Here is a 27,754-nt window from a genome sequence, read left to right as displayed (position 1 = left end):
CCTCCAGTCCCAAGCCTCTGAAGGCCTGGGGCTCAACTCTTGGGTTCCCCCTATCCCCAACCTCCTCTCTCTGGCCTCCCTGGGACTGAGCCGCTCTTCTTTTGACTCTCTTCCCTTGGGGCTCTGATCCCGCATCTCCCCAGGGCTGGGTCTTCGCTCCCGGGCCTCCAAAGGCCCAGGCCTTCTCTCTGCAAGTAACTCTTCATTCCGCTGCTGCTGCTGCTGCTGCTGCTGCTGGCGCTCCTGCCGAATGAATCGGTTCTGGTGCACCGGCCCAATGGCCTCTAGGAGGACGGCCGACTCATCTGGGTCTGGAGGTCCAGCCTCTGTAGTCCCAGGTGCAGGGCTAGGTTCTCCAGGAGACAGACCAAGCTTGGCCCTGCGGCGCTCCAGGAGCCCCCGCTTCCAGGCTGGCATCTGGGACAGACGCTCTCGCTCTGCCTTCTCCCGTCCACGAAGGGCTGCCTCCTCCTGCCGTCGCCGGGCTAGCAGCTGAAGCTTCCAGTCTGGGATGGTGGCCATGGTCGCGCTGAGGCGAGGGTGGGGAGTGCTGGGGCCAGAGAAAGGGAAAGAGAGGCTCCAGAGGCCCAGGGGGTGAGACTGGGGGTGGGGGGGAGAGGAAGTGGAGGGGGAGAGGTAGGACACAGAGATGGGCACAGGAGCTGAGGGTAAAGACGGAGGGAAAGAATGAGAAGATGGAGGGCAAAGAAAGGGGAAAACAGAAAGTAAAAAGGCTGTGGGCCAAGTGGGGGTGGGGTCGTGGCCCTGAGAGGAAGAATAGAGATTCGGGGCAAAGAGGCAGGAGTCAGATTTGGCAGTGCAGGGTTAACGGTATCAGAGACAGTCCCAAGGATGTGAGAGGAGAGAAAGGCGGAAAAAGAAGTCGGAATGAGAGAGGAGAGAGAAAAGAGTGGCCGGGGGTAAGGGGGGTAGGGTTCAGGCGAGGTTTCCCCACCGTTACCCCAGAGGCGGTTAGAGTGAAGGGAGGTCAGGGAATCCCGCCCGAGAGGAGGTGGTGGGACCCGAGGGGGTGTCGGGGAGGTGAGGAGGGGCGGGGAGTGGAGAGGTCTAGGGGAGCAGGGGAAGCGGGGGGCAGAGGGGAAATGGAGCTCCGCGGGAGCCGCCGGGCGCGTCTCAGCGCGGGCCCGGGAGGTCCCGGCTCCCCTCCCAGCTCGGCTCCGGCCACGCCTCTCCGGCCCCCCAGCCGCCACCCGGCACTCCGCCCCCAGGCAGCTCGGGGGAAATACCCTCCCTTGGGGACTTTCGGAACCCGGGTGTCTGCGCTGCCAGCACGTTCCCAGAACCCCGGCGTCCACCCCCACCCCGTCCCGTCCCCACCGCCTGCCTCTCCCACCGGCCGGGCCGGGACCTTGGCGTGCGGACGAGCCACTCCACGGCTCTGCTGTCCCGAGCCTGCCAGCCCTGTGCCCGGGTCTCTCAGGGAGCCCTGGCATAGCCGGCCATTCCCACCCAGCTCGGACTGCCCGGACAGGCAATCTCGGCACAAAGAGGAGACAGCCCAAGGTTCGGGCCGGGGACGGGAGACAGGAGACACCCCCTCCCCAAGTCTGAAGCCCCTCAGTCAACTCACAAGCCAGCGGGGCTCCCAGGGGAGGGGGTGCGGAGGAGCCTGGCGTCCGGAGGGAGGAGGAGAGAGGAAGAGGAGGAGAGTGGGACCGAGGGAGATCCGGAGACAGGGCCGGGGGGGAGGAGGGAAGGAGAGGAGGAGGGAAGGAGAGGGGGAGGAGGGAAAGGGGGAGTCGAGGAGGAGGGACGGAGACAGAGACCTGGGGGCCGAGCGGGGGGTGGCGACCGCTTTGTCTGAGGACAATAGGGAGAGGGAAGGGGGCGCGGGGCGGGGCCCGAGGGGCGGGGCCTCGCTCCAGAGACCCCGCGTGGGACTAGGCTCGCGACTCCCCGTTTCCCGCCGCAACCCCTGGCCCTCGATTTCCGTCCCCACGGACCACGCCCCGCTCCCTCTCGGTAGCCTTGGAGAACCCAGGTGTCCAGACCCTCGCCCCGAGCTCGCCGACCCAAGGCAGCCGCCCGTGACTCAGGTCCCTCGAGGGACTTGGAGAGGAAGCAGCAGCTGCTACAGCCGGGCCCGCCCTTCCCATCTCCTGCCGCTCCTCCCCACGCTTTTGCCTCCCCCGGCCAGCCTTTGTTACCGCGGGGTCCAGGGCGGCCACCAGGCTGTGGTGGGCCCGTGAGAGCGGGGCGGCAGGAGAGGTACTCAGAAGCCAACGGCTATGGAAACTGGCTCCCCCGCCAGAGCCGCTGCCCCACTCTTCAGCCTCCACCTGTCTCCCATGGGTCCCCTGGTCTGCAGCGAGGGAAACTGAGGGATTTGGAGGAAGGGGGACTGGGCCACTCTGGGGAGATGGGGGTGAGTCTGCTGGAGTGGCCGCCGCCCAGCGGTCGCCAGAGGGCGCGGTGGCTGCCCAGACTCGAGTTTGGCATGCCCGGGCTCTGCTTGCCTTTCTTCCCAAAGTCAGCCCTCTAGCTAGAGAGACACTGATAGACTGCATATCATATGTTGAAAAAACAGGCTGAATTTTATTTTTCTGCTGCGCGCGTTCCTCGGCAGAGCAGAGAGCTCTTAGTCACCCAAAATGAAGAGCGGGAGGACCCTCTCAACCAGGTTAAAGGACAGAGGGCCAGAGCCTAAGGAGATGGCAAGGCTAGCCAGGGGGGGCTGGAACTTGGAGCCTGGAAGGGCAGGCGTTACCATCAAACCTGCAGACCCTGGTCCCACTCCTAGAAAGGGAAGCCAGAGGAGGAGAAGGGGATCCCTGAGGTGCAGAAGGGAGTAACAGTGGGAGGGAAGTGGTCAGGCCCACCCTTCTTCCTTATAAGGAGGTTCTTAAGATTGGGGGGGGGGGGCAAGCCCTAAACTGTGAGGAGATAGATAAGTTCCCCACCCCCTCTTCCTGGCTGGTGAGAAGTAGCTCTTGTTAGTCCAGTGGTTGAAATTCAGAATTTAGGGCATGGAGCTGGGCCCAACGAGTGGAGGCTCAAACAGGGGAAGGGACAGTCCCTTCGGTCCATAGATTTGGGTCTCTGGTCTGAAGCAACCAGGGTCTGGATGTTAAAGGAGAGGAAGTGCAGGGCTTGGAACCAGCTTAGCTCCTCACTCGGCCTCACCTTCCTGGGGCCGGGAGAGCAGGTGGAGTTTTCTCTGTAACTGGGCCCGGAGGTAGCGGAGGTCTTGCTGGTCAAGTCCATGAGCCAGGCCCAGATAGACGGTAAGGAGGAGAGCAAGGAGGAGGCGGTCAGTGCCCAGGGTGGGCACCACCCACAGCACCGTCAGCAGCTCCACACACACTGGGTGGCGCAAGTGGGAGAAGAGTCTCAGAGCCCGGGGAGACTTCAGGGCCAGAGGCTCACCCAGCCCCAGCACATGGTAGTACACCTAGGAGGGAGAAGAGCTTAGAAATGGGATCAAGCCCCTTTTGCAACTTAGCTACCTCTTTCCTCCCCTTCCAGGTAACTTCCCCTTCTGTAACTCAGGCCCAAGAACTACCCTTCTGAGACCTGGGCCCCTGATCCTCATCTCTGGTTCATGAACCTTCCCCAGTCCCAGGAGGCCCATGTTTTCAGGCCGTCGACAGAAAGCTGAGGGGAGACTGCCTTATAAAGAAAGGGCAGTAGGTGAGGGAGTTGAAAGAAGAGGAAGGTGGAAGAGCATGGAAGAAGGAGGAGGGAAATCCTTAGAAAGGAAAAAGGCATTCTAGAAGGAATCATAGGTCTCAGGTAGGAATCTGGGAGCCTCACCTGTTTGAGGCCCATGAGCTCGGCGTAGTCAAAGACGAGAAGGATGCTGAAGATGAGGAGCCAGGATATGACGTGGAGCACAAAGCAGAGCAGGGGCACCCAGGTGGCCCATGGTTCAGCCCGAGCCTCCCACAACACGGGGCCTCTGGGTACAGGTTCCCAGTACCGCATCACCAACTGGGGAAGGATGAGGGGCTGGGGATCTCAGCAGCCTACTCTTGAAAGACCTAGACCCAGATGCTGCCCCCACCCCAGGCTGGCCTGCAGCTCTCCCCACCTCTACCATGAGCATCACAAACGGTCCCTATGTAGGGGGTGCTAGGTAGGGTTCCAAGGATGTAAGGATGACCTGTATCTACCCTGAGGACTTGCAGAACGGATGGGGATGACCTGATAAGTAGCCTATGCCAAGCACTCACTAAGACAAATGAATGCTAACTGGCAAACATTCTCTTGAGACATAGGGAAGTGGCTTTGAAGAAAGGGTAACACTGAAAGAGGTTACCAAGGGGATCTGAAGCAGAACAACATGAACAAAGTTGCAAAGGTGAGAATGCACATATCTTCTTGGGGAATGAGGAATGGTACACCATTCCTGATAAGGAGACTACGTGCTGTGGAGGAATGGAAGCTGAGATTTGAGTCCTGAACACCCTCAGTTCTCTTCGTAAACCCACATTTTCAGAAGGCTAAGGTCCTTGCCCCTCCAATCTAGGACATCTTTCTCACAGATAGCTTCCCTTGGGACTCAGCGGCCAAGGCCTCATACCTGCAAGGCCAGGGCAGTGCATGCGACATACAGTGACCTCTGAAGGACCCCAAAATATCGAGACATCCACGCCTTCACTGTCTCAGTTGCCATGAGGCTATGCTGCCCCACAAATAGTAGGAGGAGACCCAGATCCCAAGCCAGGGGAACAAGGATGCTCCGGTCCTGCACGGCAGCCAGCCATCCCTGGCGGGCATCTAGGGGGAGTTGAAGAAAGTGACAAAAGATCAAGAGTGTTGTGGGAAACACCCCCTATCCTACTCTCCTCTTGGGGTCCCAGGCCATGTCCCCTTAAAGCTTTCAAGAGTCTTAATGCTTCCTCTTCAGGCTCTGCCCACCTTGCTTTTCCATTCCCTGCTGCTTCTCTTTTCCCCAGGCCTCCGCCAGAGTAGCCACAAAAGGCACGGCTGGAGAGGCAACCGTCGGACTGACCCTCCTGTTCCATACTCCAAATGCTCCCTCTTTTGAATACTCTCCCCTCCGTAGTCCTCTCTTTAAAAGCACTTTCCTTTCCTCTGCTTATCGCCCTTTTTCTCCCCACTCGGCCCTCACTCTCTCGCCTCTCCAAACCGCTAATCCCTGAGTTCCTAATTTAGCCCTCTGGTCTGCCCTCAAGCTTCTCCGGCTTTCTCGGTTCTAGTTCCCTCTCCCGGACTTCCCCTGTCATTTGTCTCCAAGCCCCGCCTTCCCTCCGTCCCGTCCGGCTCCACCTCCAGCCCCGGAGCTCATTCTCGATCCCTCCCGCTCACCCGGACCACCAGGCTCCGGGATCCCTCCAAGCAGTGGCCGAAGAGAGGTAAAGCGCACGAACTCCACTCCGGTGCCAAAGGCCAGGATGAAAGAGGCGAGGGCAGCAGGGATCAGGAGCAGAGCTGGGGCCATGGCGACACACGGAGGGGTGGGGAAAAGGGCGGGCTTGGGATTCCCGCGGCCACAGGCCCCGCCCCCGCCCCTCCCGGGGTCCTGCCCGGAAAGGCGGGGCTCCTTCGCTCAAATGCCAGGGCTCGCGTCCGCGGCGCGCCCTTTTTTCTGCCGGCAGGGCGGGTCCCGGGTGCCTTTACGGAGCCTGCAGTCGTTGCGTCACAGAAGGGAAAGTTAGAATTCCGAGTGACAAGTGGAAAGGGCAGCGGCTGTGCGGCCACTCGTGTGGACTGAGTCGCAGCTCGGTTAGTTGTCTCATCTAAAATGAAGACAGTTCCTCTCTTTCAGGGTTCTTGTGGAAACCGAGAATGATGAGCCCCCTTTTCTGTAACTTTGGCCAGAAAACCTAGCCAGAGTCAGAGGTTGCAAAGCCCCAGTTAACACTTCAATAATAAACGGCGGGAGAACCGAAGATTGTTGACCCAGGCTGAGAACCCAAAACTCTGAATCACCTATTACATCTTGTTAAAGAGTTAGTGACTATTTTACCATAAAGTAATGTTTACTCTGTAACATTCTCTCCACATGCCAAGGACAGAAAACTTCTCTGTAACACTTACAGGTTATTTCTAATACTGCCAAAACCTGTCGATTTGTAATCATGAGAGTAACAATGTTAAAATATTTGTGATAGGAAATTTTATTTGCTGTAAACTTTGTAGTAGGCTAATTTTATCCAAGCCTGTGATGATTGACTATCTATGACTTCACTCTGCAAGCTTATTAGTCTGACCCCACTTACTAGTGAGAAATACTAAGATCTTTTGTCTGAACATATTTTTCCTTCAGACCTGAAAAATACCTACAGACTAATATATCTGAAAGGCAAAGTAAAGGTAAGGTTTTCCTCCATCAGAATGAAAGAGCATGTTGCTAAAGACCTAGTCACAGTAGCTATGACCATAGCAGGGAGCTGAGACATCATTAAGTGAAATCCCTTGGCTCATAGAAGAAATACAAAGACACTTGACCAAGATGAGAACTAAGTTGCTGCTTGTCCTGGGGGCTCACGAATGAGAAAGTTGCCAGGCAGCATCCGACAGCCTTTACGTTCCTCCTCGGGAGGCTCAGTACTCCTACCCTCGTCAATGCTGTTGTAAACTGTTACCAGACATCTTGTGTTTTCCCTCCAGATGCACCCTCCACCCCGCTTTCTGCTTCAAGAGGTTGTCCTGAATGGACTATACCAATGAAAAACACAGCTTTTTTTGAGGAAGCCCTCTCTGCAAAACTGCTCTCTCCTCTCAACCTTTAGGATTTACAGGTGCTCACGATAGAGCTGTGGGTACTAGAGTACTGCAACATTATGATTTCTCTACACTCTCGCAACTTCTTTGTAAATTTCCTTTTATTAAACTCTCTCCAAATTACTTTTGTTTGACTGTGCCATCATTTCCTGCTAGGACTTTGAATGATAGAGATTCTTATTTGTGCTATAAGCTATAGTATTTATTGGAAGTGTAAGAAAAGGTCTCTATTCTCCAAAAATTTAAACTGGAGCATTTCAATGTAAGAGTGCACATGAGTGCTAAATGGGGGTATAGAGACAGCTGGTACTGTAATCCCCTGGACCTTCAGGCCATAGACAGTTTCACACAGTACAGGCTCTGAGTTGTGCAAGGGGACTAACATTTATTTGGGTCCTACCCAAATGAGGTATATTGAGACATGTTTATATGTTTAAAAGTCAGCAGTGTTAAAAGTCAGCAAAGCTCGTGCTCATTCTACTACACCAAAGTTTTATAAACTTAAGTAAAATTTACTTGCAGAAATATCACAAACTAATCACCCATCTTTTTTTATTAAAGTGAAATCCACATAACATAAAATTAACTATTTTAAAAAGAAAAATCCAGTGACATTTAATACATTCATTATGTGTGCAATCGCCATCTCTACCTAGTTCCACAGCGTTTTCATCACTCCAAAGTAAAACCCTGTACCCATTAAGCAGTCACTCCCTATTTTCCCCTTCTCCCAGCTCCTGGCAACCACCACTCTACTGTCTCTATGCATTTACCTATTCCACGTATTTCACGTAAGTGGAATTATCCAAGGTGACTTTCTGTGTCTGGCTCCTTTCACTTAGCATAATGCTTTTGAGGTTCATCCTCAAAACACTGTAGCATGAATCAGTACTTCATCCCCTTTTATGGATGAATAATATTCCATTGTATGGATATGCCACATGTATTTCTTCAACGGCTGATGACCATTTTTCTTTTCACCTTTTGGCTCTTGTGAAGTGCTGATATGAACATTTGTGTACAAGTATTTGTTTGAACACAAGTTTTAATTCTTTTGGGTGTATACCTACTAATGGAATTACTGGGTCATTTGGTAATTCTATGTCTAATTCTTTGAGAAACTGTCAGACTACTTACCACAGCAGCTGAGCCATTTTATATTTCTACCGGCAATGTATAATAAGGGTTCCAATTTCTCCACATCATTGTAATCAACCAATTTTTAAAATTTAAATTTAAGGGGCACCTGGCTGGCTCTGTTGATGGAGTGTGAGACTCTTGATCTCAGGGTTGTGAGTTCAAGCCCCCACGTTGGGTATAGAGCTTTACTTTAAAAATAAAAATTAAAAAATAAGTAAAATTTAAATTTCAGATATGTTAAAAAAAACTGCACTACACCATAAGGCACAGAGTGAATATTTATTTATCAGAGTTTAAACCTAAGCTCTAACTTTATAAATACTGGGAAAGCAGGCCAGAAAAGTGTAGAGATTTGCTCAAAGTCAAAGCTAAAGAACGCTTCTAACAAGATGGAGAAGGAAAATACTTGAGAGCATTCCATAACTCCAACCTCGAATTACCCACTCCAAGCATCCCTTCAAGTTCTTGACACTAAAATTGTTTCCACTATCTTTCAGAGGATGAGTAAGAATCCCAGTAAAAGAGGAAGAGAAATGGCTTCCAAACAGCAGGCAGGACACTGTGTGTGCCACAAAGCATAAGTACCTCAGTCCTGCTAAGGGTAGCCACTTATGATATCTGAGTATGGGATTACCCAACTCAAAGTGTCCGTTTAAGAAATCTGTGGCTCCAAATCTTCCTATCTTTTTGTTTACCCATAAGCCTTTTCAGCCCCACCCATGTTCCAAGACAAATCAGGTCACTATACCCCAATCCTTTCTAAAGCCCTAGGTTCTTTCTTCCAAATCTTTTCTACCACTTTATTTACTCGTCTGGGAGGGAAAAGAGTACTGTGGTGACATTTTCAGGAGGATGACATTTCCAAAGTGGACAGGATGAAGGCCTCTGGCTTGGCTTCCTGCTTCAGCACTCCTGTCAGCAGGAACTCAGGTGAGAGGATGGGCAGCCCAACCCGAAATGGAATAGAGCATCGAGGGAAGTCCTGGGGGCATGTAATCACAACTCTCTGAGGCTGGGGAGAGAGAGAGAGCAAAGACAAAGTCAGGGGTGGAAAAGAATTGTAGAAACTCACTAATCGGTTTCAGCATCACTAAAATAGACCTCCTGATATGAAGCATACTGCTAGAGGTACTCTTGCCAGAAAAGCTGAACCTGACTTATTCAAGCTTTTAAAATTAACTGTAGTTTACAAGGGATGTAAAAGAAGAACAAGACAAATCACACAACACAAGAGCAAACAGAAAAACCCAGACTGGAACATTCTAAAGAACAACTGACCTAGTTTCTGTAGGAAGTCAATGGAATAAAAAAAGGCTGGGTGGGTTGGGGGAGATCCTTTTTACAGCAAAAAAGAATTAAGCGATATGCAATTGTGGCGATACATGGATCTCATCTGAATCCTGACTTGAACCGTAAAGAGACATTTCTGGCCAACTGGAGAGATCTGACTAATGGAGTATAAGAAAATGACCAAGGAGGGGCGCCTGGGTGGCACAGCGGTTAAGCGTCTGCCTTCGGCTCAGGGCGTGATCCCGGCGTTATGGGATCGAGCCCCACATCAGGCTCCTCCGCTATGAGCCTGCTTCTTCCTCTCCCACTCCCCCTGCTTGTGTTCCCTCTCTCGCTGGCTGTCTCTATCTCTGTCGAATAAATAAATAAAATCTTTAAAAAAAAAAAAAAAAGAAAAAAGAAAATGACCGAGGAACTATTGTTAATTTTGTTATGGATCAATAATGGCACTGTGATTATGTTAAAAAAAAAAAGCACATAATTTCTTAGAGAAGTATACTTTAAGTATTTTGGGGGAATAATATGATGTTTTTGCAGTTTCCTTTAAAATAGTTCAGCAAAGAAAAAGAAAAAAAGTGATAAATGGAGAAAATGTAGCGAAGTCTAAACTACCTTGTTAGACCTGAGTGATTGATATATGGAGGTTCATTAATAATAGAGGTTCTTTCTCCCTTTGTGTATATTTGAAAAATTTTAAAATACAAAATAAAAAATCCACTCGGAATCAGCAGACTTCTTTATTCCTATCCCTTCACATATTACAGAGCTTCCCCTCACCCTTTCACTACCCTTGTGTTCCCATCCATACCTGTTTGGTTCTCCAACCCTTTCCCATTCCAGCCACCTCTTTACTGCCACCTCACCAGATCCAAAACACACCACCCATACCTTATAGGACCGGGGCATGCTGGGTAGTACGGTGCCTCCACAGCAGCTGATGATCTCTCCCATCTGAGGTGGTGGTGGCTGGACTCCTGGGGTCACGTGGATTTCATAGCCCTAAGAGGAAGCAAATGGGGGAGGCCATAAATGTATGCACTGAGAGGCCATGAACAGCTGGGGAGCCTCTGGAGGGAAGGCTGAAGCATGGGGCAAAGACAGCCTCTCACCTCCAGCAACCTTCGCTCCTGAGCCCGGCTCAGGGCATCTCGAAGGCTGAAGCCAAAGTTCTCCTCCTGCTCAGGATCAGTCACCACATATTCATCCGGGGGCAAGAAGCAACCAGCCTTGCGGGACTAAGGACAGTAGCAGTCAGCACGAAAGCTCAGCCCAGCCCACCACCCAGCTTTTCTACCTAGCATTTGGAAAGAGCAAATGAAATGTTCTCTGAATTAAGCTTTCCACCTCACTCACCTCCCTTGTCTTCCTGTACCTCTTTCCCCCCCAAGAGCACCATGTGAGTAGTCTTCTGCCATCAGTATCTCTGATGGTATGTCATCTCTTAGACTCTCACCTGGTGCAGCCAGTCCAAGGAGAGGATGGGGATCCCCCGCCCCAGGGCACAGAGGAACTTGACCGTGCGTCGGACTCGATCAGTTACCAGGTGGGAAGCCTCTGCCACGGAGCTAGCCAGACTTCCCCCCAGGGCCAGCACTGCCCGCTCTCCACGGGCATCCACCACTCCTGTGAAGAGTACCTGTGGGGGTGGTTAACCTGAGCTGGTCACAGCAACCCATGCCACAGCAACCCCACACCCCTAGGTCTCCTCCCATCTTCCCATGTTTGTCTCCCACCAAGTCCCATGCCCCTTCTCTCCTACTTTGGGGGCCGTGGACTCTTGGTTAGGTTTGGTCCGTCGAAGGTTATGGCTTGGGATTCCCTTGGGCTCCTCCTTTGCTTGGTCTCTCTTTCTCTTGCCTGGTCCTGGAACCACTACATCCTGGAATTGAGAAAGACCTTGCTGGGAGTTTCTGAGCCTTTAAGCCCTTTCCTAGCTTCATAGCCCTAGCCCTCTCCTCACCTCCTCCTTCCCTGGCCTCTCCGTTGGATCTTCTTCCTCTTCTTTGAGGAACACTGTCTTCTGGGTGACTTCTCCTCTTTGGAGCCGTTTTTGAAGTGGGGGTTTATCCACAGTAGCCAAAGGCCTCTTGCGACTCTGAGCGGCCTTAGGCAGGGGCTCTGGGGTGAGCTCAGATCCGCCTGCTGCCTCTACATTTTGGATCTGGGTAGCCTGAGTGGGGGCCTCAGGAAGCTGGGAAAAGGCAGGCTTGGGAATGGTCCTGAGGGACTCAACTGCTCTCACTGCTCCTTGTCTTTGGTTCCTTGAGGACCGAGATTTAGGTTCAGGGAGTGCAGAGGAGGGCTCACAGACAATGGGAGCTGTGAGGGATCCATGCTTCCTAGTGGCCCTCAGCCTCCTGCTGCAAGTGGCTTGAGGGATGGGCTCAGGGGGAATAGGCTGGTCTGTGGGAACAGGAGACTGGAATTCAGGGTTGGTAAGAACTGGCAGAGCACTTACTGTAGAAGACCTTAGTGTCTTACCCTGACTACCCTGAGCCTTGGGGGTGACCAGCCGATCTGTGGGGGTGAGAGATTCAAGGTCAGGGGCTGTGGGTTCAGTTGGCTGGGGGATCTTGACAAAGGACCTATGTGTCCTGCCCCGAGTGGCCCGAGATGTGGGCTCAGGAGTGACAGGCTGATCTGTGGAGATGGAAGGCTGTTCAGGCGCTGTGGGGGCAACTGGCTCAGGGGTCTTGATAGAGGACCTTTGTGTCCTGCCCCGAGTTGCCTGAGATGTGAGTTTGGGGGTGACAGGCTGGTCTGTGGGGGTGGAAGTCTGGAGCTCAGGGACCGTGGGGACAACTGATTTGGGGGTCTTGCTAGAAGACCTAGGTGTCCTGCCCCGAGATGTACGTTTGGGGGTGACAGGCTGGCCTCCGGGGGTGGTAGGCTGGAGGTCAAGGGCTGTGGGGACAATTGGATCAGGGGTCTTAGCAGACCTGGGTGTCCTGACCTGAGATGTGGGTTTGGGGATGACAGGCTGGTCTGTGGGGATAGAAGGCTGGACTTCAGGAGCTGTTGGGATAATTGGCTCAGGAGTCTTGACAGAAGACCTATGTGTCCTGCTGTGAGTGGCCCCAGATGTGGGTTCAGTGATGACAGACTGGTCTTTGGAGGTGGAAGGCTGGAGTTCAGGGGCTGTGGAGACAGTTGGTTCAGGAGTCTTGACAGAGGACCTACGTGTCCTGCCCCAAGCGACCTGAGATGTGGGCTCAGGGGTGATAGACTGGTCCTTGGAGGTGGAAGGCTGGAGTTCAGGGACTGTGGGGACAGTTGGTTCGGGAATCTTGACAGAGGACCTACGAGTCCTGCCCCAAGTGACCCGAGATATGGGCTCAGGGGTGACAGACTGGTCTTTGGAAGTAGAAGGCTGGAGCTCAGTGGCTGTAGGGATAACTGGTTTGGGAGTCTTGACAGAGGACCTATGTGCCTTGCCCCGAGTGGCTGGGGAGACAACTGGTTCAGGGATCTTGACAGATTTACGGGTCCTGCCCGGAGATATGAGCTCAGCAGTGACAGGCTGCTCTTTGGAGGTGGAAGGCTGGACTTCAGGGACCATAGGAACAACCAGTTCAGGGGTCTTGACAGAGAACCTATGTGTCCTACTCCGAGTGACCTGCAATGTGGACTCAGAGGTGACAGGCTGGTCTTTGGAGGTGGAAATCTGGAGCTCAGGGGCTGTGGGGACAACTGGATCAGGGGTCTTGACAGAGGACCTATGTGTCCTGCCCCGAGTGACCCGAGATGTGAGCTTGGGACTGAGGGGCTGGTCTGTGGGGCTGGTAGAATGAGGTTCAAGGGCTAAAGAAGAAATTGCGGAGGGTGTCTTCCTGGAAGACCCTCGGAGCCTGACTTTGGATTTTGGGTGGAGAGGCTCCATCTCTGATGACAAGGGAGTCTCTGGAACTTCCTGATTCCCATGTTGTGTGGTCCTGGGAATGGGCTCTAAAGAAGATAGAGAAGGAGAAAGGAAGGACTGGGGCACAGGATGTTTTTGACTCTGAGAGAGAAGGGGGTTCTGGTGTGGGGTTGAGGCTTCAGGCACTGCAGGAGGCAGACAAGCATCTGCGGATTCCTGATCACCCTGAGGAGAAATAGAAGCAAGTGAGGGAGGAAGAGGCAGAGAGGAAACAGTACTTGGATACTGTTCTTAATACTTATTTATGGTTACAGTGTGTTCCTGGCATTTCACTTGTCTATGACCTCCCTTCCATGAGACTGGGAACTTCCTAGGGAGGCAACTGTCCTCATTCCCACACCTCTCCTCATGCCAGCATAGTGTTCTCCACAGATGGATGATGGTAATAAGCGGATGGTTGGAAAAAGAGGAGAAAGACATGAAAAAATGGACATTCTGAGTCAGGTAGAGGGAGACAGAACTTGGCAAACAGATAAGGAAAATGATAGGTGTAAAGAGAAAGGGACAGAACCCAACTAAGGAGTGGTGACAACTGAAGAAAATGGAGAAGATGGAGGAGTAGATTAAAGTAAGGTCAGGGGAGGGGGCAGTGAATAGAGGTAGAAAAAGCAGCTCTCACCACAGAGGCCTTGTCAGCAGGTGGCATCTTGCAAGTCACGTGGCCTAGACAGAAAGTAAACAAGCGGAGCTGAGGTATAAGCAGTCAAGACACCTAGGGGTTGATTAGCACAAGGGCTCTGTACCACCTTGGGTTTCCCTCTACCTTCACTCACCTCTCTGTTGCCTCCTGGGGCTCATTGGGGCTCCACCTGACTGGCTCCCAGAAGCTCCTGGGGCTGAAGCAAGTCCCTGATGGTCCCCTGTCCCTGCTCTAGGCTCCGATGTTAAACTGGAAGCCTGCTCTTCCTGGTCCTGGCTTCCCTTCCCTGTTTCCCCTCTCTGTGGGCCTCTCTCCAGCTTTACTTCTGGTACCTCGATGCCTAATCCGCTTGGCTCACCCCCTCTCTCTAGTACTAGTTTCTCTGCTTCTCTCTCAAATATTTCTCTTGCAAGAGTCTGCTTTCCTATCCCTTCCTCTTGTACTTCGTTGGGTATCTCAATTTCTATGTTTAAACTCTCCATATTCCTTTTAATACTTGCACTTTTCACCTTTTGGTCAGACTCTTGTCCCTGATTATCTCTAGCTAACACCCGTATCCCTCTGGTTAAAGCTTCTTCTTCTATCATATCTTCTCTCTCTCCTGCTGGCAGGTTCTTGGTTTCCCTGTTCAATGGTCCTCTCTCAGGGGCCACCCCCTCTACTGCTTCTCTTGGTGTACCCATGTCTTTCTGCACAGTCTGCATCCCTCTGCCTTGAATCCCCAGTGGCTCTTCATGAATTGGGCCCTCTGGATGTTGGGCTTGTGGTGTTGTCCTAGGTGTAGAGGGGCAAGATCCATGGGCATCAAGGTGGGCGGCAATGGGCTGGGGCTCAGAGGCCTCAGACTCTCTCGGACAGAATGGCTGTGTTGCCAAGACTTCCCACGGCTCATCCAGGGCACCTGGAAGTAAAGAGTCAGAGAGAGAGAGAAAGAGAGAAAGAGAGAGAAATGAAGATTGAAAACGTAATAGGTTGAGAAAAGATTAAGATAAATTTATGAATAATAGTGGCGCCTGGGTAGCTGAGTCAGTTAAGCATCTGCCTTCGGCTCAGGTCCTGGGATCAAGCCCTGTGTAGGGCTCCCTGATCAGTGGAGAGTCTGCTTCTCCCTCTCCCTTTGCCCCTCCCCCCCCACTCGTGTGGGTATGCTTGCTCTCTCCCTCAAATAAATAAATAAATAAATAAAATCTTTAAAAGAAAAAATTCATGAATAATAAACCTAAGTGGATTATTAAAGGAAAGTTGGGAATAAAGAGGACAGTCATAACATTTAATATTTGTCTAAGAAAGTTAAGACCCCACATGCATATAGACATTCTCATAGCAGCCTCTTTAAAAATGGAGATGGAGAAAGAAACATCAGCAAAAGAGTCAAAGAATATGAAAGAAACATGTAGAGGGAAAAAGCAATTATGCCAAGTTAGGGGCATGAAGGATAGAGTTTCTTTATACCTGGGGCCTGGAAACTGCAACAGGAAGGGCCAGGCTCTTGGGGTAAAGTAACCAGGAAGGCCTGGGTGGCTTCATCCTCCATGCTCTGGACTGCTGCACGAGAAAAGCTGGCTCAAGCACAGCTCTTCCACAGAACTCCAGGGTCCCATTCCCGGCCTCCTGCCCTACCCATGCTACTTTTCACAACCTTCAAGGACCATCAGTCTGGGCTCCCAGCTCCCACTTGCACCAACATCCATACGACATGGATGTCCTCACCTTCTGGGCTCTGATTCTCTCTCTCCACAAAGCACTGGGTAGCCTGTAGGTCCAGGTCTTCAGAATCTGGGAGGGGAGGAATATAAAATAGATAATAAAAAGTCATATCAGGAGACGCCGGGGTGGCTCAGTCAGTTAAGCTTCTGCCTTCAACTCAGGTCATGATCCCAAGGTCCTGGGATCGAGTATCCTATTGGGTTCCTTGCTCAGCGGGGAGCCTGCTTCTCCCTCTGCCTGCTGCTCTCTTTCTGACAAAAACATAAAATCTTAAAAAAAGAAAAAAAGGTCATATCTGACGCTTAACCCCTTATTCTTTCTCTACCATTTTCTCCCTAACCCCAAGCTCTCTGCAATGGACCAAGTGTTTGTATCCCCACCCAAATTCATATTTGAAACCTAATTCCCAATGTGATTTTATTAGGAGGTGAGTTCTTTGGGAGATGATTAGGTCATGAGGTTAGAACCCACATGAATGGGACTAGTACCCTTATAAAAGAGACCCCTGAATTCCCTTTGTGCCGTTCTGCCATGTGAGGACATAGTGAGAAGACAGCTGCCTATGAATAAGGAAGCAGGTCTTCACCAGAACATGACTAGGGGCGCCTGGGTGGCGCAGTTGTTAAGCGTCTGCCTTCGGCTCAGGGCGTGATCCCAGCGTTCTGGGATCGAGCCCCACATCGGGCTCCTCCCGAGAGCCTGCTTCTTCCTCTCCCACTCCCCCTGCTTGTGTTCCCTCTCTCGCTGGCTGTCTCTCTCTGTGTCAAATAAATAAATAAAATAAAATAATAATAAAAAAAAGAACATGCCTATACTGATCTTGGGACTTCCCAGCCTTCACAACTATGAGAAAAAATTTCTGTTGTTTATAAACCACCCAACCTATGGCATTCTGTTACAGCAGCCCAAACAGACTAAGATACCCTGTAATTCTTTCTTTTAGGGGCCAAGGGAGGAAGGCCAGCACTTACCACCATGGTTGTCCCCAAAGTCCTTGGTCTTATTCCCATGTGGGTCTCTCTCCCTTTCTGTGGGGGTCTGGGCTCCCTCTCTCTGTGGCTGGATGGGTTCCCCTGAAGTGCCTGTGTCCACCACCAGATCTATAAGGTTCTCCCTGGACACAGGGAGAAGATCCTGCTCCACCTGTGACACAAGGGACTCACCCTGGGCCCTTGCCTCAAGAGCTCTCTCCCGCTCAAGAACAGCTGCAGCCCATTCTGTCCCAGCATCCCTTTTTGCCGGAAGCTGGCACTTTCCTGTATCTGCCACCACTGAGGCTGCTAAGGATGTGCCCTCTTCTGCATCTGTCTCACAGTCCCCAAGTGGAGGAGGGTGGGCTTCCTCTAGATGCATCACAGGCAGCTTTGCTTGGCCCCCTTCTACTTCCGCATCTGTTTGGCTTGTCCATACCATAGGCACCTGATGCTTCCCCACAAGTGTAACAGCTGGCCCTGACAGGGCCTTCTCCTCCACTTGTGTGTTGATGTCCACTGTGGCAGAGGCCTGGCTTCTCTCCAGGTGGACCCCAAGTGAGCTCTTATCTTTGTCCACCCCTAGTTCACTGTCTCGGAGAGGAGACTGCCTCTTTTCTGAATGTGCCTTATCTGTATGACACTTGGGAACAGTTCCTCTCTTTTCCATTGGGATCCCCTCCTCCTCCACGTCTGTGTCACTGTCTCTCCCAGCAGAGGTTTGGCTTTGCTCCAGAAGGGCCACAGGTTGGGCCCTGTCCTCTTCCACATCTGTATCTCTCTTCCATGTATTGGCTCGGCTCTCTTTCAGACGTGCCAAAGTGAGCGCTGCTAAGACTTCTTCCTCGTCATCTGTATTGCTGTCAATCACGACGGAGGCTTGGTTTCTCTCTGGAGGGACTGCCAGTTGGAGCTCACTTTGCTCCACATCCGTATCACTACCAGTTGGGCTCTCCTGTAGATGTACCAAAGCAGGTGCCTGAGGACTCTCTGTACTAACTCCATGAAAGATTTGCCTCTTCTTTATAGGAACTACAGCTGGGGTTGCAGGGATCCCTTCTTCTTCCACATCAGTATCACTGTCTATGACGCCAGAAGCCTGGGCCCTTTCCAAATGGAGCCCAGCAGGCCTGCTCTCATCCATATCTGTGTCACTGTCCTCCCCAGCAGTTTGATTTCTCTCCAGAGTGGCCCCAAGTGGGACCACTTCATTCCTTGCATCCTTCTCAACTTTTGTGTCATTGTTCCTCTCCTTCACTGAACACTGATCCTTTTCAAGCTGGATTTCAGTTGCCAGAACTTTAGGCTGTTCTGTCTCTGCAGTGGAGCCTGTTCTGGCAGCCAAGGAGGCCTCTCCTGCTGCTGGATGCTGACTTTCTTCCTCATCTGTGTCACTGTCCAGGTTGAAGGCAAATGGTAGCCCAGGACCGTCTGGGGCAGGAGAAGGCCCCTCTTCATCACTGTGAAGGGAAGAGAAGGGAAAGAGTCTATAGCACTTGTTTCCCAAGAAAGAATACTCCACTCAACTATGAGCTCCTTAAGTGCAGACACAAGACACTAGCTGTTTTTTGTTTTTGTTTTTTTCCCTCTCCAGCAATTAGTTCTCTACTTGGCACAATCAGAGGTGCTCAGTAAAAGTTCAGCTGAGCAAAAGAGTACATGCAATTCCCCAGCCCCACTTTCATGATAAGCATCTCTTCCAGAGGTATCCTACAGTCCCTGGTTCCTCCTCCTTTTGAAGACTCAAGTATCTGGCCCTTTGGCACTCACCTCTCTGGAACTACTGCTGCCAAAGAGGAGGTCCTTGGTTCTTTCATCACACACCTTTCAGAAGGAGAATCTGTGAAGAGTAGAAAGGAGTAAGTTGATTGTTTTACACTCACCATCTCCATCTTCTCACCCACCCTCCCAATACACAAACATACCTACTTCCTCCTCCGAGTCCTCAGCCAACAGGAGCCTCTGTGGTTGAGTTCCTCCCTGTACCCTGGGTGTCTCTTCTACAGTTAGAAAGCCCCGGGAAACAAAGGGCAGAGGGACATTCAGGCGATGGTACTGGCAGGGCAAGTCAGCAAAGAGAATCAACTCCTGGTCCCTTAGCCGATGACTCACCCCTGGGCTTAGGACCTTAGGAGGCCTTAGGACTTGAGTACCATTGAGGCTGCCACAATCTTGGAGGACAGGTGCCTTGTCCCAAGCTGTGATTTCAATCACTGCATGTTGTTTGGAGATGGATGAAAAGGGCAGGGTCACAGAGCAATCAGGCATTCGGCCCACCATATTCTTCCCGAGATATAGGGGGAAATCTAAAAATTAGAGAGGTAGATAGGTTAAGGCCTAAGTCTTGGCCTGCTATCAGGAAAATATTCCTGTTAAGAACCCCACTACTAACTCAAGGTCCCCATACACATAAGAAAAATAAAAGACAGACAACCCTGTTGGGACCCCCTCACTCTTGAGAGCTTTTTCTGTATCTTCATTTAATAAACTTCTATCGCTTTACTCACAAAAACCCCCCAAAAACCAAAAAACCAAAAATCAAAAAACTGTAGGACACCTAGGTATTGAAGCATATAAACAATGTGTTATTCACTGTCAATACCCCATCCATCCACACTGGGTTTTTTCTATTGGGGTAAAATGTATGTAATATGGACTATTTAACCACATTTAAGTGTGCAGTTCAGTGGCATTCAGTACATTCCCACGGTTGTGCAACCATCCCCACCATCCATTTCCAGACCATGATGGATTTCCATTTGAACCTCTTCATCTTCTCCTCCCAAAGTAAAGTTGAGCCCACTGAGTCCAGGGCACTTGCCTGGAGCAATCAACTCAATCAGCTCCCTCCTCTGCATTCCCAGTGAAAAAATTTTCAGCTCTCCTTGAAACATGTATAAGCTTCTTACAACTTCCAACTACCTCCCCACAAAAATAAGAGGCCTATACCAGTACTTTAGCATCCAATAACCTCTGACCTTTTTCTGGTCCATGGGCACTACTGAAGATATGCAATCGCCCTACAGGCTCCAAGCTACACCCCAAGGATTCATTGGGTGTCTCTGTCTCCTCCTCTTCTTCAACCTCCCAGTTAACAGCCTGGGTGTCCTCCATGACCTGGGAAGGAAGCACATTATCATCATCTCTATCACAGTTTCACACACACAGCCTCAAAGAGGAGGCTGATAACTGGGGGTATATCTGGAGAGCTGTGGAGGCTGACATTTCTCCTTCTGACAATCATTCTGTTATTAGCCTTCTGAAACATTTAAACAATATTTGTGACTATAATAAAACATAAATATCATGGGGGAGGGAATAAATATTATAAGGTCCCAAGTACACAAATTATACAAATGTATGTGCTCACGTACAGAGACAAACATTTTGAGAAACAATGCTTAGCCTTACGGTATACAATACACTGATAGTTTTCATTCTTTTCCCCCCCCATCCACTACTGTTTAAATGTCGATCTGCAACCCGCTAAATTGATTTCACTATCCATTACTGGGTTGGAACCCACAGTTTGAAAAAATCATTGTAAAGGGAGCTAAACTTTGCCAAGCATCTACTGTGTGTTGGGCATTGTGTTATGTGTTAGGCATAATAGACATATGAGGCATGCATTTGGGAAACTAAGGCTAAAAATATTAAATGACTTGCTCAGGATAACATAGCAAGTAGGTGGAAAGGACAGGAATAAATGTGCTTCTGGAGGCAAAGCCCAAGCTTTTTATATTTTACCAGAACATCGCAGTGTGATCAAACTAAATTGCAAAGAATCCTAACAGCTGACACACATAGAGGCTTGCTATGTGTGAAGCACTGCTCTAGTTACTTTATATTGACAGACTCACTTAATCCTCACAAGAACCTTGTAAACTATTATTATTATATTCTATTTATCAAATTAAACAACTGCAACATAGGTGAGTTAAGGAATTCACCCAAGATTACCATGATACTATCTGTCCTCTGTTTACTATTTGGTGGCTTTCCATGCCCACAGGATAAAATAAAATCTCAACTCCTTAGCAAGATCCTCCATGATCTGAACCTCAGGTCCTGCTCCCCTCCCCCAAAGCCTATGGTTCAGCCACATGAACCTTCTCCCCAATTTCTGAATACACTGTTCCTGTTGTTCCCCACACCTGCATGCCTTAGCCAGGTTCTTGGCCCTTCACTACTAGTTTTCTGGTCCAACTCTTACCCATACTTTATGATTCAGTCCAAATGTCACTTCCTCAATAAGGCCTTTCCTGGAATCTTCCCTGCTTTCTGGTGTTCTTCGTGTACCCACACGGTCCCCACTGGTCAGTGAACTTGTACCTCCCCTAATCCTTCTCACTATATTGTAACCACTGATTTCCATTTCTGCCTTCACAAACCCTCTGGAGAACTGGACCAGCAGAACTGTGTCTCTTCCCCTAGGGCACACCATATTCATTCGCCAGTACCTACAGCGCACCTGGTACGGTTCAAAGAGCTCAGGATACATTCACAAACCAAACACAAAATTAACCCTGCCCTCCTGAAGAAAGGACAAGTCAAAGGTGATGAAAACTCAAAACAGTACGGGTGGAATTCATTTAGAAAGATGCCACCGCAAAGGTTAACTGCTGACAGGGAAAGTAGGACGCGTCCATGGGGATAGCGCTAACTCCGTCCTTACGAATGGCGAACTCAGCGGGAGCCCAGGACCCTTGGCTCCAATCCAGTAGGCCACCATCTTTGATGTCCACCCCAGGGGGTTCCCTCCAGGCCCAACGTCTCCCCGTCTTCATACCTAAACTCAGGGAGGGGCGTCAAGGAAGGATGAGTATTATAATCCCGACAAACAAACTTGCAAGTATCCTCCGCCCAGTCGCACCCAAGGCACGCCCCTCCCGCCCTCCGGGAGAACCAAGATGGCTTCCGAGGAGCCGTGGGCGAGGCCCCCCAGAACTCACCTACTTTGAGTCCCCGCGCGCGCGCCACCAGTAACGGCCGCGACCCCGTGGCGCTGGAGCTCGCGCGGAGGGCGCCGATTCGCTGATTGGCTCCTGCTGCTGTCTTTCACAGCGACGACTGACGAAGCTCCCAACCCGGAGGCCCAGCCAAAGCCTCGCCCCCAGCCTCGCCCCCGCCCCCTAACAGCTCAAAGGGACGGCTTTTCCTGGGAGCCTGAAATTGGTTGAGTGAGGCGGTAATCGGAGGCTGCTGTGCGCGCACAGAATGGCGCACCTCGATTGGGCAACTCCAAGGCACAACCCACCACCGCTTCACCACCTACCGCCCACTTCCCGCGCAGATTTCCAAACCGCGACCACAGAGTCTGGGTGCCGACGGCGGATAGAGGGGCTTACCATAGCCGTCGCCGGATGAGTCTACTGCAGCTAGAGAGCCCCTCTTCGGTCCTCCCAGACATGGAGTCCGCTGACTCATGAGAAATGAAAATAAGGAGCGGGTTGCAGTCGTGGCCGGAGGCTGCAGTTTGGAGAACTGCCCGTAGGCGTGGTGTTTGAGGACTCCACGTCGCAGTGGAACTTCATTTCCTTTAGATTTGGCTTTTTTAGTAGAAGTCCTGTCCTTACATCCCTGATGGACAGTTGGAGGTCATTTTCCTAAAGATCCGTAGGCGAAGAGGGAGAACTGTTGTTAACTCTCTTAAAGGTTGACTGAGGTCTTTCAAGAGGTGGAGGAAGGTTGATAAAATCATCTTATTTCATTATCTCATACTAAGACGAGAAGAGAATAGTAACAGTTCGACTATGTGTATACTTTAGGAAGTACTTTTGCATTCATTATCCTTCTTCCGACCACTACAATCAAATGGAAGTAGATTTTACAGAGGGAATTGAAGTCTGCGAAGTTAAAGGACCTGCCGAGGTTCCTACAGCTAATATAAGGGAGAGACAGCTTGAAACAAGTCCTCTAATTCTAAATTCTGAACTCCCCCCACCATCACAAAATAATTGCTTTCATTGTGATCATGCCCTGAAACAAAAAACATCATCTTTTAAGTAGGTAGAGAAGGTCTTACACAACTTGATGTTTATTTTTAGTTCGGGTAAGGAGAAATGTGTTGAATGCATTGTGAATAACAGTGATGACCTTGATATCATACATCCTCTTACATTGCTTACCACACTCCATTGTTTACACACTTCCCATCAAATTGCAAAATCCTGAAGACTGGGGAACCCATTTTTACTCATTTTATATCCCTAGCTTCTGGATTGGTGGGCACTTAGTATCTATCGAATGAATTAAACCCTAAGAAGCACACCACTCTGACTTGAGCCCATTGTATTTTCTCCCATGGGCCCCCCTCTTTTGTTTCAATCCTGAGGCTTTTGAAAGATTGCAACCGCTAGCCCCCCTCTTTTGTTTCAATCCTGAGGCTTTTGAAAGATTGCAACCGCTAGCCACCTATTCAGTGAATTCAGCAAACTGAAAAACACTTTCACCAAAATGTCTAGAGAGGCAGGCTGGAAGGCACTGAAATTCAGGCACTTCATCCCATAGTTCTCTGATAAAAGCAGTGTCTTAAATGCTGCTCTAAGGTCCAGAACCCCTTACATTGGACAGAAACTTCTGAGTTCACAGACTCCAGATACCAGTTTTTCTAAACCGTTCAACTTACTCTGAACACACCCTCGGACAATTACATCTCTATTCTGAAAAGTCATTGCTGCACTTTTGTTTCTCTTTCTAAATTAAACACTATCACTAGAAAACTTCCAAGAAAATAGGAGGGCAGTCCCCTCTTTCTTCCTATCTGGGGGAGCAGCGGTTTACTGGATTCAGGTCTTGGGTCACCAAAGGACCAGCTGTTAGATAGCGGACCAGGGTGCCGCATTTCTCCCCAGTTTTCGCTGAGCTCAGCAGCCCTGTCTTCCCAAGAGCTACCGCAGCAGGGAGCATTCAGGGCGTGCCCACTCCACCTTCCAACGCCTGGCACCCTGGGGTTCCCAATTCCTGTATCCCCGAAAACTACTCCCTTTTAGTACAAAAAACTCAGGCATAAGGGAAAGAAAACTTGCGCAAGATCATTTTTCATAAACAAACAAAAAACCTTAAAAAAAAAAACCCAAAACCAAAAACCCAGCATCCACCCATCCCTCCCTTCATTTTGCAGCGTGGACAACAATGGAGGACTACAACTCCCAGTGAGGCCTGCGTTCGTCCGTCCGAGCAGAGACCAATGGACGTCTTATACGTGACTGGCATTGACTAATCAGGTCCAGCCTCGATGAGGCTTTGTCTCCCGACCGAGGCGCGGGGCGCGTTCTCCCGCCTCCCAGCCTAGGCGCACGCGCGCCCCGCCCTTCCCGCCTTCCCTCGTTCGCCCTCCCCTCTCTTTTCTCCCTCTCAGAACCCTTCTGCCGCTGCGTTCGGACCTCGCTGCTCCAGCCTCCGGGACACGTCCCATCCTTCCAGCCTGCGATTAGCAGTATAGAAAAAAATTCCATATCATTTTCTTGCCCCGTACACACTTTGAGGCGAGCAAAAAAATTAACATAAATTTTAACAATGAGGGAAATCGTGCACATCCAGGCCGGTCAGTGTGGCAACCAGATCGGTGCCAAGGTAAGGATTTTAAACCTCTTAACTATATTTCTTTTGAGAAGAAAAAAAATCCAGATAAATGATGAATGGTTGTGATATATATTTGCATACCATCCATAGTCAAGCTTTGCCCCTCAAAATTTTGTTTTCTATAACAGACGTTTGTAGCTAGAATTTGTTTTTGAAAAATGGGGGAATTAGCCTTGGTTGGCTCATTTTGGGGACGCTATTAAGGACCTTTCGGGTTTGGCGGTGGGAAGACTGATTCTGTAAGATTTTACTTGAAAGTGTTGTAACGGTCCGAGGACCGCGGAGGGAGGGAGATGCGGAAACGGTCCGAGACAAAGCGAGGCGAGGTTTCCCCCATGTGCATCCCTCTTGGCTGGGCTTCGCCGGAGGGGGAAGGGGCGAGGCTGGGCGACGGCTGAAGGGAGCCCGGATCCCACCGTGGGGTGGGGGACGCGGTGCGCCAGGTTGGGCTGCGCTGCGCGGTACCCTTCCCAAAAGATAGGCATCTCGCGCGCCCGCGATTCCCAAGGGGCGGTCCCGTAGTTCTTTGGGGGATGGAAGACTAAAAGCCGCTGGATTAATTTTATTTCCATCTCCCGTAAAGAGACCCTTTTAGGGCGTGAGCCGATATGGAGAAAGAGGGCAGGAGGGTCCTTTTCTTTAAAGGGTCCCTCAGGACTGAACGGTGGGAGAAAGAATCCTTATTTAAAGCAAGGGGTGAAAAGCTAGCAAAGGAAGAAAATTCTGAGGACAAGGTGGGGGGTGGGGGATGGTTTTTCTTTTTTCTTTTCCTTTCTTTCTTTTTTTTTCTTTTCGCGCGGTTACAGTGTAGCGGGGGAAGGGCAGGGAGGAAGTGCCGCTGCTACGTTGTAGCAGAAGGGCGGGGCCGGGCGCCCCTGGCGCGCCGGGACAATGCGGCGCTGCCGGCCCGCTGGGGGCGCCCTAGCCGAAGCCGAGCCCCGCCTCTCGCGGGCTGAATGCACGCCACGCCCCCGCCCACGCGCGACGCCTCCCTTTGTCAGTGGCACCGCGGGCGCGGGCGCCGCAGTCACGTGGAGGGCGGGGTGGAGAGGGGTGGTCGATTGCTGCAGCGGTCTCAACCCCCGGCCATTGTACGCAGGGGGGAGGTGTGCTCCCCCCGTCTGGCGGGCCGCCTCCATCCCCCTCCCTTCACACTCCCACCCCGCAGTTTCCTGGGATCCCCGGGCCTCCCCAGCTACACCTCGTCTCGCATTCCAAGCAGTGAAAGCTGCGGCTTCCTTGGGGTTGCGGGTGTCCGGTGGAAGGGCGTGGCAGGCAGGCAGAGGGAATGCCAGGCGCTAGAACCAGGCTCACCACGGGCGTGTCTGGGATTAAAATGCGTAGGTCGGGTGGGCATAATTGGCTGGGACCAGAGCTAAGGAAGTCTCACTGCTGTCCCTCCGCAGTTCTGGGAGGTGATCAGTGATGAACACGGCATCGACCCCACCGGAACCTACCACGGCGACAGCGACCTGCAGCTGGATCGCATCTCCGTGTACTACAATGAAGCTACAGGTGAGGTTGGGAGCCCCGGAAGCTGGGGGCCTATCTCCTCTTCTGCTTCTCTGGGGGTCTCTTTTCCAGCCCTGGAGGACCTATTAACCACCTTTGGATGTATCTATACTTTCTTTTTTAAAGGCGTTCTTGATTTGATTGCCCACCCTGGGGCAAAAGATTGGCTCTTCTGCCCCCTGGTGGCCGCACTTGGAATCACAAGTTAGGGTCCCTGGCTGTCTCCCAGCCCCAATTGATCCCCTTTGCCAATTTTTACTCTCTTTTCTTCCATATAGGTGGCAAATATGTTCCTCGTGCTATCTTGGTGGATCTAGAACCCGGGACCATGGACTCTGTTCGCTCAGGTCCTTTTGGGCAGATATTCAGACCAGACAACTTTGTTTTTGGTGAGTTATGCACATATTAGTAGCTAGTACTGTTCAGTGTATTTGAGTAAAGGAGACAGCAAGGGCTAGGAGACAATTGTTACACTGGAGTGCTTATCCAGGGCTGTGTTCTGAAATCTCTAATGCAGGGTGTTGGTAGTGACTGCCCTAGATGATAATAGGGTAGGGATGTGTCACAGATGAGTGAGAGAGAATGCGCATTTGTGTACATTATTCCAAAAGTTGAAAAGTGGAAATTTGGTCCTGTATCTCTCATGCTTTACTAATCAAGCTTGCCTCTGACCCCATTCCAGGTCAGTCCGGGGCAGGCAACAACTGGGCCAAGGGCCACTATACAGAGGGGGCTGAGCTGGTTGACTCAGTCCTGGATGTGGTGAGGAAGGAGGCCGAGAGCTGTGACTGCCTGCAGGGCTTCCAGCTGACCCACTCACTGGGTGGGGGCACAGGCTCTGGAATGGGCACCTTGCTCATCAGCAAGATCCGAGAAGAGTATCCCGACCGCATCATGAACACCTTCAGTGTGGTCCCCTCACCCAAAGTGTCTGACACTGTGGTCGAGCCCTACAATGCCACCCTCTCTGTCCATCAGTTGGTAGAGAACACAGATGAGACCTACTGCATTGACAACGAGGCCCTTTACGACATCTGCTTCCGCACTCTCAAGCTGACCACGCCAACCTACGGGGACCTGAACCACCTCGTCTCAGCCACCATGAGCGGTGTCACCACCTGCCTCCGCTTCCCTGGTCAGCTCAATGCTGACCTCCGCAAGCTAGCTGTCAACATGGTGCCCTTCCCACGTCTCCACTTCTTCATGCCTGGCTTTGCACCTCTGACCAGCCGTGGAAGCCAGCAGTATCGGGCCCTCACTGTGCCTGAACTCACCCAGCAGGTCTTTGATGCCAAGAACATGATGGCTGCCTGTGACCCCCGCCATGGCCGTTACCTCACTGTGGCTGCTGTCTTCCGTGGGCGCATGTCCATGAAGGAGGTAGATGAGCAGATGCTCAACGTGCAGAACAAGAACAGCAGCTACTTCGTAGAATGGATCCCCAACAATGTCAAGACGGCAGTCTGCGACATCCCACCTCGTGGCCTCAAGATGGCAGTCACCTTCATAGGAAATAGCACAGCCATCCAGGAGCTCTTCAAGCGCATCTCAGAGCAGTTCACTGCCATGTTCCGGCGCAAGGCCTTCCTCCACTGGTACACAGGTGAGGGCATGGACGAGATGGAGTTCACCGAGGCCGAGAGCAACATGAACGACCTGGTGTCCGAGTACCAGCAGTACCAAGATGCCACCGCAGAGGAAGAGGAGGATTTCGGTGAGGAGGCCGAAGAGGAGGCCTAAGGCAGAGCACCATCACCTCAGGCTTCTCCGTTCCCTCAGCCGCCTTCCTCAGCTGCCCCTGTCCTCTCCCTCAGAATTGCATTTTCTGCCTGTCTCATTTTGTTTTGTTTTTTCTCCTTTTTTGGAGGGGGGGGTCCTAAAACAGTGCCTGGCACATAATAGGCGCTCAATAAATACTTGTTGTTTGTTGAATGTCTCCTCTCTTCCGCTCTGGGAAACCTAGATTTCTGCCATGCTGGGTAACCCTGTAATTCCTTTTGGTGTCCACTTCTCACATCTGTCCAGCTGATATTTCCCGTATTTTTTAAGATAATTCTCCAAGAAGCTGGGTCTCATCAGATCCCATTTAGAACCATGTGCTGAAAACCCAGTAGATGGCCACCATCCTAAGCCCGTGTGCTAGCCCAGGGGAAAGGAAACCAAGCTACCTCATAGCAGTAGAGGTACCTATGAGGAAGGGGTAGGGTTTTCTATTCTAGAGCAGTTTTGGAGAGGGATATCCGAGCTGTTGAATCTGAATTTCCTTGCTCCTCTCTCAGC

General features: G+C 51.1%; 4 protein-coding genes across 10 annotated transcripts in view; 1 reads left to right on the top strand and 3 right to left on the bottom strand.

The window, feature by feature from the left end:
* Positions 1-1,161, bottom strand: part of PPP1R18 (protein phosphatase 1 regulatory subunit 18) — a 10,577-nt gene extending 9,416 nt beyond the window's left edge. The window contains exon 1 of the mRNA XM_040644959.1: positions 16-1,161. Coding sequence (XP_040500893.1) covers positions 16-522 — 507 coding nt within the window. The 5' untranslated portion in view covers positions 523-1,161. The remainder of the gene's footprint in view (positions 1-15) is intronic.
* Positions 1,162-2,532: 1,371 nt separating this feature from the next.
* On the bottom strand, positions 2,533-5,475 carry NRM (nurim). Of its 2 annotated transcripts, XM_008692910.2 has the most exons (4): positions 5,293-5,467; positions 4,544-4,740; positions 3,775-3,951; positions 2,533-3,412 (listed from the first exon to the last, which is right to left on the bottom strand). In XM_008692910.2, exons 1-4 carry the CDS (start codon positions 5,423-5,425, stop codon positions 3,131-3,133), a joined length of 789 nt encoding a protein of 262 aa, XP_008691132.1. In that variant the 5' UTR covers positions 5,426-5,467; the 3' UTR covers positions 2,533-3,130. The 2 variants fall into 2 exon arrangements, with proteins under 2 accessions (XP_008691132.1, XP_008691133.1); XM_008692911.2 differs by lacking the exon at positions 3,775-3,951 and having other exon boundaries at positions 5,293-5,475.
* Positions 5,476-8,111: 2,636 nt separating this feature from the next.
* MDC1 (mediator of DNA damage checkpoint 1) lies at positions 8,112-21,615 on the bottom strand. 6 transcript variants are annotated; one of them, XM_008692912.2, is made up of 15 exons: positions 21,331-21,615; positions 19,357-19,495; positions 18,304-18,684; positions 18,149-18,218; positions 16,379-17,838; positions 15,411-15,476; positions 15,153-15,245; positions 13,834-14,601; positions 13,680-13,723; positions 11,102-13,225; positions 10,901-11,020; positions 10,595-10,777; positions 10,251-10,376; positions 10,030-10,140; positions 8,112-8,863 (listed from the first exon to the last, which is right to left on the bottom strand). In XM_008692912.2, the coding sequence occupies exons 2-15, from the start codon at positions 19,490-19,492 to the stop codon at positions 8,696-8,698; spliced, it is 5,850 nt and encodes a 1,949-aa protein (XP_008691134.2). In that variant the 5' UTR covers positions 19,493-19,495; positions 21,331-21,615; the 3' UTR covers positions 8,112-8,695. The 6 variants fall into 6 exon arrangements, with proteins under 6 accessions (XP_008691134.2, XP_040500887.1, XP_040500889.1 ...); XM_040644953.1 differs by having other exon boundaries at positions 15,153-15,242; XM_040644955.1 differs by having other exon boundaries at positions 16,571-17,838.
* Positions 21,616-23,712: 2,097 nt separating this feature from the next.
* Positions 23,713-27,402, top strand: TUBB (tubulin beta class I). The gene is made up of 4 exons (XM_008692913.2): positions 23,713-23,953; positions 25,369-25,477; positions 25,753-25,863; positions 26,157-27,402. Exons 1-4 carry the CDS (start codon positions 23,897-23,899, stop codon positions 27,212-27,214), a joined length of 1,335 nt encoding a protein of 444 aa, XP_008691135.1. The 5' UTR covers positions 23,713-23,896; the 3' UTR covers positions 27,215-27,402.
* Positions 27,403-27,754: the final 352 nt, after the last annotated feature.

Source organism: Ursus maritimus, unplaced genomic scaffold (assembly GCF_017311325.1).
Source record: "Ursus maritimus isolate PB19 unplaced genomic scaffold, ASM1731132v1 scaffold_30, whole genome shotgun sequence".
Classification (NCBI taxonomy): domain Eukaryota; kingdom Metazoa; phylum Chordata; class Mammalia; order Carnivora; family Ursidae; genus Ursus; species Ursus maritimus.
The sequence above is the reverse complement of the archived record's forward strand: the minus strand, read 5'-3'. Positions and strand labels throughout refer to the sequence as shown.

What these genes read in the sequence shown, in the direction of transcription:
- NRM (XM_008692910.2), bottom strand. Translation starts at nt 5,425, where the DNA reads ATGGCCCCAGCTCTGCTCCTGATCCCTGCTGCCCTCGCCTCTTTCATC. An exon ending in CCCGGAGCCTGGTGGTCCGG is followed by an intron (nt 4,741 to 5,292) that starts GTGAGCGGGAGG and finishes AACTCCCCCTAG; the next exon opens with ATGCCCGCCAGGGATGGCTG. An exon ending in GCACTGCCCTGGCCTTGCAG is followed by an intron (nt 3,952 to 4,543) that starts GTATGAGGCCTT and finishes ATCCTTCCCCAG; the next exon opens with TTGGTGATGCGGTACTGGGA.
- MDC1 (XM_008692912.2), bottom strand. Translation starts at nt 19,492, where the DNA reads ATGGAGGACACCCAGGCTGTTAACTGGGAGGTTGAAGAAGAGGAGGAG. An exon ending in AGAGAATCAGAGCCCAGAAG is followed by an intron (nt 15,246 to 15,410) that starts GTGAGGACATCC and finishes TTTCTCGTGCAG; the next exon opens with CAGTCCAGAGCATGGAGGAT. An exon ending in AGAGGCCAGGGAAGGAGGAG is followed by an intron (nt 11,021 to 11,101) that starts GTGAGGAGAGGG and finishes TCTCAATTCCAG; the next exon opens with GATGTAGTGGTTCCAGGACC.
- TUBB (XM_008692913.2), top strand. Translation starts at nt 23,897, where the DNA reads ATGAGGGAAATCGTGCACATCCAGGCCGGTCAGTGTGGCAACCAGATC. An exon ending in GCAACCAGATCGGTGCCAAG is followed by an intron (nt 23,954 to 25,368) that starts GTAAGGATTTTA and finishes GTCCCTCCGCAG; the next exon opens with TTCTGGGAGGTGATCAGTGA. An exon ending in GTACTACAATGAAGCTACAG is followed by an intron (nt 25,478 to 25,752) that starts GTGAGGTTGGGA and finishes TCTTCCATATAG; the next exon opens with GTGGCAAATATGTTCCTCGT.